The 14,138-nt window shown below is 34.7% G+C and overlaps 1 protein-coding gene across 2 annotated transcripts in view; it reads left to right on the top strand.

Annotated features, from left to right (window-relative positions):
* The window catches only part of SLC12A2 (solute carrier family 12 member 2), a 47,349-nt gene extending 33,681 nt beyond the window's left edge, over window positions 1-13,668 (top strand). Inside the window, exons 18-26 of one of the 2 annotated variants that reach the window (XM_009949393.2) lie at window positions 1,275-1,354; window positions 2,718-2,858; window positions 3,535-3,582; window positions 5,178-5,300; window positions 5,491-5,602; window positions 6,112-6,198; window positions 8,378-8,513; window positions 9,688-9,755; window positions 10,710-13,668. In XM_009949393.2, coding sequence (XP_009947695.2) covers window positions 1,275-1,354; window positions 2,718-2,858; window positions 3,535-3,582; window positions 5,178-5,300; window positions 5,491-5,602; window positions 6,112-6,198; window positions 8,378-8,513; window positions 9,688-9,755; window positions 10,710-10,845 — 931 coding nt within the window. In that variant the 3' untranslated portion in view covers window positions 10,846-13,668. The remainder of the gene's footprint in view (window positions 1-1,274; window positions 1,355-2,717; window positions 2,859-3,534; window positions 3,583-5,177; window positions 5,301-5,490; window positions 5,603-6,111; window positions 6,199-8,377; window positions 8,514-9,687; window positions 9,756-10,709) is intronic. The other variant, XM_086479996.1, reaches the window with a different exon arrangement.
* The last annotated feature ends 470 nt before the right edge of the window (window positions 13,669-14,138 follow it).

The following is a 14,138-nucleotide window of genomic DNA, read 5'->3' as shown; positions in this document are numbered from 1 at the left end:
TTAAAGAAAGAGAGGGTGGGGGGCTACAGGCAGGGATTAGAAAAGGAAAAAAATCATACCTTCTTACTCTTCCAGTTGCTTAAGACAAAAACAGGAGCACCAAATGCAGTGAAAACTAAGGACACATGTTGGTTAGTTATTGTTTTTTAATTTTTTTCCTATTTTATTTTGGAATGGCGTGTGCTGGAAGATCTGTCAAGGCCATGTCATCATGTGGTTCTCCACATGCCAAAAGAGAAACCTCAGGAGGTAGTAACTAGGTCAAGCATATTTCTGGAAAATCTCTGGAAAATTGAAAGTTTCTGAAGCACACAACAGAAACACATCTAATCTGTACAGATTTACAAATAATGAATTAAAAATGTTCACTAATGGACAAAACATTTTCTTTTTAAATCAACCTCATTTTCTTGTTGCATTTATTATAGAATATGGTGCTACTTTGAATATTTCTAATCAAGTCTTACTACTTCTAAAGAAAAGTATTTAATGAGTGAAATTTTGAGAAATTCTGTCCGTGGAAATGACATGGGAGGGAGTTCTCTGATTTATGGTTGGTTGTAGTGAGGTATTTATATGTAAAGGACTGACGATTAATGGCTAATGCAAAATGTATGATGTGGTTAAGTTCGTGTTTTTCTGTCTTCTTTCTTGGGGCTGCGTTTTGTCCTTCATCTTACTCCACTTTTACTCATCCATTTATTCAGGCTTTTTGCTTGTTTCTACAATAATAAAGTTTTCCCTCTTAGTTTATTTTTAAAGGAGCAGCTTTCTTCCCCATCAGATATACTGGGAATAGGCACATCATAGCTAACTTCCAGCTAATTTGATTCTAAACTACAGCTTCATAGGTGTTTTTAAAACCCAAATGTTTTGGAAAGGTGGCAGAAATTTTTAGTTCTCAGATCAAGGATATCTACCCAAAATAAATCCCTTTATTGATGGGGGAAATAAAAATTTAGATTTCTCAATGTGTCTATAATCATCTGTGCAGAACTTGCCTGACCTGTTCATGTTGCTTTTATTTAATTGCTGTTTACATAGGAGAGAGAGGGAGGAGAGAGAATAGCTATCCTTTCCATGTGTTGCTTTTCAGGATATGGTGTTCATTTCACTGATGCAGTTAGTGTGGAATTTGAAATTGTTAACGCACATTTATGATCTGGGAGTTTAAATGGCAGTGTTTAATCAATGGAATTTGTTCAAAGAGGGTGTGTACGTCCTTTGGGAAAGAAAAAGTTGTAAAATATTTTATTTTTGTTCTTTTTGTTTAGTGATGCCTTTGATGTTCAGTATGGTGTAGTTGTCATCCGCCTAAAGGAGGGCCTGGACATTTCTCACCTTCAGGGCCAAGGTAAGATTTATTTTGTTTCATCGGTGAATAGCTGTTCTAATTCCCTTTTAATACTGCTTTATGAAAATATTAAATGAAATTATAAAAAAAAAATCAAATACCACTCTTCTTATAGAATAAAACTCACTGAAATTAGGAAGTCTGAAATGCAAAATAAAAATAACCCATGTTCAGCAATAGAACTTGGTTTTCTGGGTGTTTCAGCTTTCTGTATTTTTAAGCTGTATATAGTTGCTTCCCAAGGATTTATTGTTTTAGAGAAACAAATTAAAGAGGCTGCCAAGCTGGTATCAAGTATTTGGGAGCCAAGTCTAGAAATCATGAAAGTGCAAGTGTTGCATGATCCAGGAATGCTACGGATCTGGCGTGGGTTGCAAACCTCTACACACACTAGTTTAAAGACCTCAGCAGTAGTCCTGTCTCAAGTTTGGAAAGGTTTTCTATTTTCAATGTAGATTTCGTTATGCTTTTAGGTAGTTGTTTTAAGACAAATGGTATAATTTTAGTTAAATTTCAAGCAGAACAGTGAAGGAAGCCTGTGAGCTTTGGCAGCAATTGTTTACTCAATGGATAATATCTAATTTGTTTATACAGTTTGCTGTATACGACATTGCTACAATGAGGCAAAATGCTTGTAATACAAGCTTTGTGGGGGGACATCTCCTGAAAGAGGGGAGGATTGTTTCTTCACTGAAAACATATGAATGTCTTAGGATTTGGAGAGAGGCAGAGAGCCTGTCACTGATCGAGAGGGTAAAGGAGTATGAGGAACGGCAAAGAGTGAACCTGCAGTGCGGAAACAGCACTACTGAGAAGACCAGATAATTTAACATGAAAGTGTCAGAAGAGCCATAGTATCCACTGGGGACTGTGAGGTTGCTTTAACTGTGACAGCTACGAAGTAGCTTTACTGAAGCCAAACCTGGGAAAAAAATCTTGTCTGAGACAAACTTTGTCTGGACCTTGTGTAGGGCTCATCTTTCTTTTGGAGTTAAGAGTGGAAACAGAAAATGTTTCACCAAGTAAATTTTTTTCCTCCTGGTTGTACTTCTTCAGTATTGGATAGCTCTGTTTTATGTTTAGCCTGTGGTAATGCAATCAACATCCAAAATCTGTGGAGGAGGTAGCAGGAAATTGCAGCTCTACTCTGAGGAGGAGCTATTTTGTACTCTCAAGCAGTTCATAAAAGATCTTTTGTTGTTGTTTTCTGCTTTTTTGTTTTTTCTTCTTTCCTCCTTTGCCATAGCATAACAGTTGCAGTAGAGTTTGACCAACTGTGAACCATCTCAGTGTAGTCACATACCTCTATTGATACGATTTGGAACAACTAAATGGTTTATAATGTGTTTCTTTGCTTTCTCAGAGGAGTTACTGTCATCCCAAGAAAAATCTCCATGTACCAAGGATGTCATAGTAAAAGTGGATTATAGCAAGAAGGCTGAGACAGACACTTCTATAGCTTTTGCTCCATCATCTAGTGAAAGAACTCCCACTCTGCATAAAGGTAACTTGCTAGTTAGCAATGAAATTTGACTTCTCACTCTTTCTCTCTCTCATTCACTCTTCAGTTCCTCTGTCCTCTCATTAAGGAATTATTTAAGGGTTTTTTGTGTCTCTGGAATAGAAGTGTGTTAAGCTTTTCTAGCCATTGGTGTCTAATTACTTAAGTACTTTGTTTTAGAGCTTACGAGTATGTCTACCACCTGTTTTAATTAGGGACCTAGACATTTTACAATGACCTACAATGGATTTTCTTTGTAAATGAGTTTGACAGACATTAAAAATTGTTTGAGAGTTGTGCCACACATGTATATATTAAGTGTGAATGAAAGCTGCTAAATTTATGAAGATCACCTCAGTCTAGAATACTACATGCATATTAACAAACACAAATCATTCAGGATACTTTGACATGGCAGTAACCAACTTTCCTCTTCTTTTTAAAGTAAAAGCTTGAAGTCACTTAATAGTTAAGTGAGCAATGTGATTCTGTTGGGGTTTTTTTTTAAAGTACAGTTCTTTGGATCTGATAGACTGCATTTGTGTGCTTTTCTTCGTATGAAAATCCATTTCATTCTACATCTTTATTTTCTAATTTTTTTTATATGCACTAGTAGTGTTTTCATGAACATCACAAAGAAAATTAACCTTTTTATTTTGTATCTTTAAAAATCTTCCAGAGGAGGACGAGGATGGAAAGACTCCAACACAACCACTGTTGAAAAAAGGCAGGCATTTTCCATCTTTTTGTGTTAAATCATTCTTTCACATCGTTAATTTCAGTTCTCCTTTTGTACTCCTTTCTACGCTTATATATGAGAGAGAGGAAAACATCAACCATGCAATGTTAATTTGTTTCTTCATAGCTGCTTTGAAATGTGCTTCATCTTTAGGTATTAGGCTGTGGAAAAATGCAACTTTGTGGAAATTCCCAAAACAAGTTGCTACTGAGAAAGGCTTGTGAATATCTAAGATACAGATGTTGAAGACATATATAGATACATATATATATGGGATGTTTTTTTGTTTGTTTTAAACTTCGGTTCTTAAGTAACACTTGAAATGTGTTCAGGAGCTTGGCTTAGTTCTCTGTGTTTCAGGTATTTGTCTGGGTCTTTACTTGGTTTAGGAGTAAGGGAAATATTATCTAATGGTATAGTGGAAAGTCCTCCTGCAGTCTATTCAGTAGATATTCTAAGGCTGTAGTTGTTGCTCTGTTGTTTGGAATTGTTCAATAGCTTGGAAATTAAGGTATAATATAGCCACTCAGTGAGATTAACATCTGAAATAATGCAAAGTAGTCATTCAAATAAACAGCATTTTGAGAGATGAATTGAGTAGTTTCACTTCCTGGTTTATTTCAGACTTTTCTGAGTTAAGCAAATACTTTTGCCTTGACTAAGATTCATCTAACTTTTTTGACATTTTCTTCATAATTTCAACAGCTAGAAGCTGTTACATTTTAATAATGGAAAGTGAGATTACATGTTGAAGCACAGGATGGCAGTTTGGAAGAAGTCCCAGTGTGCAGTAAAGTAGTATATTGATGTAAATCAGTCACAGATCACAGAAGTGCTCTAAATTTAAAAATTCCTAATAAAATAAAGACTGAGATGAATATCAAACTCCTGCATCTTGTCCAAACTGAGGTTTTAGTTGAGGGAATGGGGTTAGTTTTTTCTGTAGTTTTAAAAAAATATATTTACCTGTATTAATCTATTTGAAAATCCATTGTTGTCTTTTTCTCAGCAAATCAAATAACTTGATTATGCAAATTAGTCTATCTTGTGCTTCAGAGCCTTGGACAGGCAAAACAGTACTTGTTGCAAAAGATAAAATTCCAGTATGCAGAACTAGCTTTTATTTTCACCACATGCTTAAAGAAAAATGGATTTAAGGAAAGAAGAAAAGTGCTTAGGACATTGTATTTACTTGTAAATTAGTATCTACATGTTTTTAGGGGTGTTTTGTCATATGCAAGAGTTGGTGACAGTGTATGACATAATGCGCTGAAGTATGTATGCAAGGTTGGTTAAATGGTCCAGGCAAATGACAGATCTTACAGATCCTTTATTTGCAAATGTCTGCTAAGTGACTTGGAGACTTAAATCTTTTAACTGCTGAAGATACGAGTTGGCGGACTCCTTAAATATAGCTCAGTTTATATCTATTCAATCAAAATTTGGAGTCAGGTTAGGGGGGAATAAACAATTTTTATTTAAACTTGGAGATAACACAAAGTATTTAAAAGTTGCATTTGATGAATTTCAGGGTGATTAAGCAAAACAGTTCAAAACCAAAATTTCATCATACTTTTTTCCAGATTCAAAGAGTCCATCTTCTCCTTTAAACTTGGCTGACCAAAGACTTCTTGACGCTAGTACTCAGTTTCAAAAGAAACAAGGCAAAAGCAATATTGACGTCTGGTGGCTCTTTGATGATGGAGGTAATGTGCTTTATACTTCAAATCAAATGTTGAAAAAAAGAGTTATTGAAGTGATTTTTGAATTAATTTTGAATTAATTGTCCATAGACATCTTTCAGTCAGTTCATATATAGATTACAAATCCATACTATTAAACAGTAACATAATGCTATGTTTTCTGAATCATTCTCAAATTCTGATCAAAATGCAGGTTTGACACTGTTGATTCCATATCTCCTTACAACCAAGAAGAAGTGGAAAGACTGTAAGATCAGAGTGTTCATTGGTGGAAAAATAAACAGGATTGATCATGACAGAAGAGCGTAAGTTTACCTTTAAAAACTTCATTTCAAATACTAGTAGAGCATGTTACACAGTAGATTACTTTATCTTCCTAGTAACCTTCTTTCAGCTGTTCTTTGCTTGAGGTGTAATCATACACTATTCACTTTCTCCAAAAAAAGTTCCATTTCTCTCAGATTGGTTTGGATGAGATACCTCAACTTAAACTAATTTTTCTGCAGCATTATCTGACACTAACGTTTTCTTTTTCAAATGTTTTCTGAGGTTGTCTTTAAGGGAGAGCTCTTCTCTTAGTTGTATGTTTTTAAAATGTTTTGGGTTTTGGAGTTTTTGGGGTTTTTTTTCTTCCAAAGCAAGTTGTTGATTTATAGCTGTATGCCAGGTCAACTTGGTTGGCTTTTTTTCCTACCACACTTAAGTTGCCTTTTTTTTTCTTAAACTAGTGTTCTTATTACCAAACATCTGTCTGTTTTCCCCGTGAAATAATTAAAAATCTGATCATGCATAAAGGCTTGTTTTTCTGATACAGGATGGCTACTTTGCTCAGCAAATTTCGGATTGACTTCTCTGACATTATGGTTCTTGGGGATATTAATACTAAGCCAAAGAAAGAAAAGTAAGTCTCAAAAAACTACCAACTTTTTTGTTAGTTGAATTCTTCATGAATTTAGAATACCTCATTCTTTCCTATATAACAGTTTTGGTAGAGTTGTTCCTATGACATCTAGTGTTTCATAAAAATGCAGGAAACTAATTAAGCAATAACTCCTACATCCAAGAACACAGAATTATGTGGGTTTTAAACCTCTGGCCCTTGACTGTAATAGTAAATTTAGAAAAATACAGTTTAAAAAAATTCAATTTGTCTGGAGCAGTCTTCTTTAAAAAGAGAAATGCTTACAAAAAGTTAAATGGTCTTTATCTTACTTGGAGTCTTAGATAATGTAACAAAGCGTGGTATTCAAATAGCTTGATTTATTTTTTCTTTTTTAAATTGCTTGGACTTGTAATTTACACAGGAATGATCATACATGTGATATTTCTGATTTTCAAGTTTAAAAAGTACTAATTGTAGATGGCTTTCAGTGCATATCTTGATTCTTTATAAATCTAAAATTACTGTCCTCCTTTCCCTTCAAGTCTGTGCAAGGATGTTGAAGTTGTAAAAAACTTTTACGTGGCTATGCATGTATCTGAATAATTTGATGTCATGCAAATTAGGAAATACTGTTTTACAACTTAAGTAAATGGAAGATGCTAATATGCATTCTTTTATACTGTGCTTTTTAATTATCTTTCTTAAATGTATGGAATATATCAAGCAACTGAACTGGCACTCTGATGGGTTTGGATGTCTTTGCTCCTGGGAGCCTGTGAAATGTGTAAACTTAGAGGTAGCACGCGTTTCTGCATAGAAAGTTGAGATCGTAGAATTACAGGGAATTATTTTTCTTTCATAGAGGTGATCCATGAGTTACTTGTTCTAAGAGCATTTTTTTCTATCTCTCTGGATACATTCCCCACTATATACTCAAAACCTTTCTAAGATACCAGTTGGCATTAACAATAGCTGTAAATTAAGTGGAGGAAGGTGATCTATTTTTAACAGTTGCTGTGCTGCGTAATAAAGTATGGTTAATTATGGATTTTTTTATTCAGCCAAAAAATAGCAGATCACACTTGGTTTTCCCTTTTAATGAAGCTGAAGTCATTGTATCTGCTAACTTCAGTGATAGACCACCAAGGGTAGAAAAAAAGATGCTTTTTCAGTAGTGTGGGGGTTTCCTGGACGAATGGGAATATCTTGGTTAGAAAATGGGCTTAAGGGGAGCGTTTAACTAGCCAGAAGCTAAAACGTTACGCATACTGCTATTACAACGTATCCTAATAGGTATTCCTTAAAGTTTGTTAAACTTTCCATATGGTAATTTGCAACCACAGAAGACTGGCAGTACCTTGTCATCTTTATAAAAAACCCATTCAAATAGCATCAAAATGCAGTTATTTCATTGGATGTAAGGCATACATTTCAGTATGTTCCACTAAAAATCTTACTTGTTTTTGTTACATCTCCACATGCTGTGACTATTCTAGGACAAGTTACTTTCATAACTTGTGACTGCCTTTGCTTGCTGTTCAAGTATCCTAACGTGGGTAGAGAAAGCAGGGTAATGTAAGTTGTTCTTTCTAGTAGATGTGAATGCCTCTTTGGTCTTCAGAAGGCTTTCTTTCAAAGTTCTTGGTAAAGTTCAAGTGAAAGAAACACCTCATACTCTAACAAGCGCAGCAGGAAGACAAAACAAGATGGCTGTGGTTATTTGCATTTGAATGTGGCTCTGAGACTGTATTGGAAAGATTAAAAAGAAGCAAACTAAAAATATCAAAGCCAAAATCTTAATGGCACTAGCGTGAGCCTTGATAGCTGAGGGGTTTTTTGTGTGACATACAAATTCATTGTCTTTCAAATTTAATTCTGAAGAAGCTACTGTTAGTTGCCATACATTTTCAAAGGTAGTATTCTTCCACTCTAGCAAGAGTTGGTTGGTTTTTTTAACTGGCTAAAACTTTATATTTAGTTGCATGATGAACAGGGAAAGCTCCTACAGATGTCCCTGTTGTATTATAATGTTTGTGTATACAAATAGCTGATGTTCTAGCTGCAATTTGCAGTGAAAAAAATTCAGTTCCCTTTATTTTTACATGGTAATAAAACTTACTTTCTGATACCATGAAAGTTATTGCTGACATATAGGCTCATATCTGTTATAATATGACTGTTCACTTAATTGTTCCAGTATTGCAGCTTTTGAAGAAATGATAGAGCCCTTCCGACTTCATGAAGATGATAAAGAACAAGAAGTTGTAGATAAAATGAGGGATGATGAGCCGTGGAGGATAACAGATCATGAACTTGAACTTTACAAAACAAAGGTTCTGTATTCTTTAGTGTTACATTAAATGTTTTTAAACTGTTTTCTCCTACTGCATTTGTGGGTGTGATATCAATGAGTTAATTCTTGTTATTCTCTCTCTTCCATAGCTGTTTATTTGAATTGCTGATGGAAAGCAGCATCTAAAACCATTCAGACGGTTCACAAAAAAAAAAAAAAACAAACCTGTTTTGCATTCTGTGGTGGGCGGGCTAAAAATGCCTTCTTGCAGTGTCTCAGCAGTTAATATAGAATAGAATAGTCTATATTCAGCTGTTGGTCTTTTTATGGACCAAACTAATATTTTTTTGCTTCATTATTAAAGAAAACCAAAATATACCACATCTAATTGTGGTGTTAAGGAGCAATTAAAAGTTTGACATTTTTCCCAGGCAATTGTGCACTATAGAGACATCAGAGATATTCCTTCTCAAGTGCTTCTATGGGGAATGCTTGGGTAGTGTCCTGTAACAGGATGCAGATACAGACAAGTATCTAAAGAAAGACTGGTTAAAGTTTCTGTTATCTGAAGTTCTTCAAGATAGTCCTGAGTATATATTCCACCCTTATCTTCTTTTTCCTGTCTGGGTGTTTAAAACTTGTGTGAGGATTTGCAGTAGAGAAATGGGAATGCTGAATCGTTCTGCACTGAAGGTTGTTTTTTAAAAAAATAAATTACATAACAATTTACGTAAGAGAACTGAAAATTACTGAGGAAAAAGAGAACTGAAAATTACTGATGATAGGGTAGTAAAAAAATGGGAGGCCCACTATGGAGACAGGCTTTCCAAATGAAGATGGGGCTTCGCTTCTGTAAGACCTGCTCACTATGAGCTTATAGTACATAGTTAAAAGCACCTTGAAGGGAGCATAAAGGGCTCTTGCTTCCAGAAGCTATGGAGGATGGTATCATTATTGAAATAACTATCTTAAATTTAGCTTTCCTGGTACTTGGCTTATTTGCACATTTTTAAGCTTACTGCTTTATTCTTTCCTAGCTTTGCAACCAGGGGTATTTCAGAAAAGTGAACAAGTTGCCAAACTGAGGTGGAAGTACATGCTTTCTATAAATGACTCATACTAATCGATTGTAAATTTTTAATTTTTCTTGACTAAATGAACTTTTTGTAGTTTTATATAAAAGATCTTCCTAACAAGTTTCACTTTAATTACAGACTTATCGCCAGATTAGGCTAAATGAGTTGCTGAAAGAACATTCAAGTACAGCTAACATAATTGTCATGTAAGTAAATGATTTGTACTGTTGCCCTAATTGATACAGAACTGAATTTGAAATATAAATATATGTAAATACAGGTTAGGAAGAAGCCTGTGCCTTGGCATTAAAGTACAGAAATAGTCAAGGGAGGTTTCAGTGCTGAAAGTATTTACTAGAAGTATGGACCTGCTATACTGATGAATGAAAAATGGTCTGTGTAGTTCCGTGATTCTGGATATGCTCCTTTAGGTTATTTCCTCCACATTTGTAGTGCGGCTCAGGATTCTCACATTCCTTCCTCTCCCACATGCAACTATTCCCCCCTCTTTCAGGTCCTTCCTTTCAGTTCTTTTTCTAGGAAATCTCTCTAGATAAAGGTAGGCCAATATCCTGATGATAGATTTCCATGGAATTAATTTTGGTGTAAACAACCAGAATGCAGATTGTAGGTTTCTTTGCTGTGTTTTTGTTTAGGAGCCTGCTTCAGAGCTCCATGAAGTACTACTGCAAGTGAAGTTTGAGTACAGCAAATAGACTTACAGTAGTTTTTTCAAAAGAAAAGAGTATGGCATGTTTTGGTAGGATTCTGAGAAGGAATACTAGACTGCACCAACCTGACATTGTACAAAAAAGCTGTATTTTAAAAATCTTAGAGTCTTTCAAGAAACTGTCTTTAACTGAGTAGAATTCTCCATGAAGCTACCTGAATACAAAATGGTGGTAACAGGCCAAAAGTGAGGGGTGAATAGATGTAAAGTCCTGTGGTGTTTGAGATCATTAGATTTGAGATAATCATTCAGATCATCTCAACTCATTAACTGAATTCTGAGGAAAGAAAACGAAACCTAAAAAGGTTAGGCAATTTGACAATATCTGCCTATTTGCAGAATCATGCTTTCATATTCATACGATATGCCTGGTACTCCACCAGGTTTTTTTCCTAACTGTTGAATGCTTTTTTTTCTTTGTGAATTGTAGGAGTTTGCCAGTTGCACGAAAAGGTGCGGTTTCAAGTGCACTGTACATGGCCTGGTTAGAAGCTCTTTCTAAAGATCTGCCACCAATTCTCCTTGTCCGTGGGAATCATCAGAGTGTTCTTACCTTCTATTCCTAAAAGTACTGCACATGGGACAGCTATGGTGAAATGGTACTTCAGTGCCCCAGGGAGAGTGACTGACGTGGTCTATAGTTTATTAACATCACAAAGGCAAAAAGTGACTCTTCTTTCACTATTTCACTGACTTGAAAGCACACAAGGAAAGTCACTGTATTTCAAAAGTTGTGACATCTTCAGTTTTATTCTGTATTTTCTGTAATTTAATCTTGCTTAATGGGGGAGGATTCCTTGTTAGACTGAAGAACATGACAAGCTTTTTCTTTGCTACTTGAATAGCAGCAATAAAATGTTTTATTTTTGATCAATGAAAGGATTATAGATTTATAAAAGCCTTTTAGCCTTGAGGTGCCTTCTGAAATTAACCAAATCTCATCCATACATCCTATTTTGTAAATTTATATAGAATGTCAAAATCTGCCTTCAACTAAGAGTTTAGATCAGACTTCCTTTAGTTCCTAGTCTCTTCCATATTACAAGAAAAATAAATGCTGCTTTTCAGTCTTCCATTGAGCTATTAGTTCTTAGTACTGTATGTTTTCTATTGTCAGAAAGTTTTGGGTGGTTTTTTTTTATTATTATATCTGTTAGATTTAAAGGTGAGAATTGGGGCAGGTCAGTTGAACTAAAACAAATTCCTGATGTTATTGTCAAAAGTTCGTGCTACTGAATGTTGTAACACTTAAAATAAAACTAATTCTACTAGCAGAGAGGATCCTTTTGTCAAATTTGGCGATGTGTACTACTTCGGCACTAGTCTGAGACACACAGCAAACATTAGCTACCTTGGTGAAGGGTACTGGTCAGTCTTAGCTCTAATATGAAACCAAATTCATCTTACTGGCTGAGGCTTTTTATCATACTACAAATTAGAAGAAAAGAAAAAGACCTGTCCTAGTTCTTGGCCTATTATGTTTTGGTGTCACTTTCAACTTACTTTAAAACAAAACTCAACTTAAGGCTTGAATGGGGATAATATAAGCAATGTGATGCTATCTAACAGAAAACAGTAAACACTATGTGGAATCTTGCTATCCAATAGGAAATGTAAAAGCTACAGTTCTCTCACATTTTTCAACAAATGGTTAAAAGGACCACTAGTTACTAGGGGAGATGTTTTTAGGTCAATTCATTCAGTTGTGAGAAAATACATTTAGTCTTATTAAATAATACTCAGGTTTGATCGTCTAGCAGTTTAGATCTAGTCCATACATCCTACTTTATACATTTTCTATGTTCAATAAAGAAACTGCCAATCTTGTGTGCCCTTTCATTGTATATTTTGAAAATTTCATAATTTAAGTCTACTATGAACACCTACACAAGAAATTTCACTTGAGCCTTTGTATAAAGGTTAGTAATGTGAACTGGTTTTTAAATTCCTAATATATTTTGGATAGAAAGGATTGCCTAAAAACATTTCACAAGCTTTTGATATTAGCATTCGACATGCTACTGGATCAGTTTACCAGTGGTTGAGTGACTTTCGTTTTAGGATGCATAGAAAAGGTGTATTTTTATGCTAAATACAAGATCAAATTGAAATGTAACTTTTCCTTTTGAAGGACAAAGCATAATCATTGTGTGGCAACATAGAGTTTCAAGTTGTGAGTAAAGATAAAAATACTCTACACAGTGCAGTATACACTGTTTTCAAGTTCCTGGTAAATGGCGAAAAATCTTCTTGCTGTTTCTGTCAATTGGATTAGAGACTATTGAATCATTTAATTTTAAAGAAAAATAAGATAAACATGCATGTTTTGCTGCTAAGTGTGAGATAACTGATGCCAGCATGAACTCAGCTTGTTATGATAAACATTGTAAGACAGTTTGCAGTAAAAATGCTGTTTCCTTCCAGGTGAGGGGGTGGGCATCAAACTTACCAACGTATCAATTAAAGGTTTTACAGTGTTTTTTGGGGATAAGGATGTCACATTGTGAATATGGAATCATTACCATATTTCTTCTTGTTTTGTGGGTTACATTATTTTGAACAGATGGACAGACAGTAAGACATGGACTTAGTGCTGCTATCTAAAATAAAAAATGTGCACAGGTACACTTATTTAAAAGGTTTTTTGCCCATTCGGGAAACCATTGCTTGTGATCTGTAACACAGAAACCAAATGAAGTGTGTGTATACATGCATATATGTGTATAAAATTATATAAAATGTATCTAAAAATGCATATGGGGATAGTTAAGGTGATGTCTGTGAAATAACATAGGATGCTTTTCACATGCACTCTCAGAAGTCCACTAACGCTAGGCACAAGGTCAAGTTTCAAGATTATTTGCTACACTAAAATTTCAACAGTTAATGGTAATTGTTTGCAACAGGTGTTCAGTTAGTGGCAGTCACTCCAACTTCTGCTTTTTTTGACGCCAAATTTAGTTATGTTCCAATCGTTATTAATTACTTGAAAAATGAAATCACTTATACATGGCAATTCATACCTTCTATAGATTAGGTTTCTATGTATGGATTTAGAAAGAGTAATAGCTGGAAAAAATCAATTATTTATTTGTTCACTTATATTTGTATTTAGGTTTCCTTTTTACATACATTCTTTTTATATGCTTTTTCTGACATTACATATTTAAAAATAACTGAAAAATAATTTAAAGATTTGCGTGTTAGCGGGTAATGGCCCACTTGGTTTGAAGATGTAAGATTTGATACTGTACTGTAACTGTCACACACAAATGCTTTTCTAATGTTTTAACGTAATTATTGCAGTTAATACTTTGTACCAGGGGGATGTCACTGCAATAAAAGGAAGTGGATTCAATACAACTGTCTTGTCTAACAAAGCCTTTTTTTATTGGTGGGGGATAGGAAATAATAATGTTCATAGTTTCAACAGGTAAATGTGCTGAAAATAGTTCTGATACATGAACATGCTTATTGCACACATCTGATACTGACCTTCATTGTGGAATTTGCATAGGACCATGAGTAGAACTTAAGGCCATTCAGGTGTCTGGTGTAAGGAGACAAGTGTTTTGTTCTTAGGGGGAATGTTTGCTGCTGCTGGTGTTAGGAACAGTGATGGTTGCATAAGAAAAATAAACCTTTTTTCACTCTCTAAAATTTGTCATGACTTAACCAGACAATGCAGACCTATCTGCAATATGGGGTATGTTTAAGCTGGAACATGAGTATCTGAGAACTTGTTCCTATTACATACGCAATTTGTTTTGTGTCTGAATACAGCAAAGGACTGTTTAACTCCTCTTTCTCCCTCAAAATGGTAGTCCACTGGGATATGAGGAAATACATTGGGAAGATA

This window comes from Leptosomus discolor, chromosome Z (assembly GCF_034619465.1).
Source record: "Leptosomus discolor isolate bLepDis1 chromosome Z, bLepDis1.hap2, whole genome shotgun sequence".
NCBI classification, from domain to species: Eukaryota; Metazoa; Chordata; class Aves; order Leptosomiformes; family Leptosomidae; genus Leptosomus; species Leptosomus discolor.
Note: the sequence above shows the minus strand (reverse complement) of the source record. Positions and strands in the feature narration are given on the sequence as shown.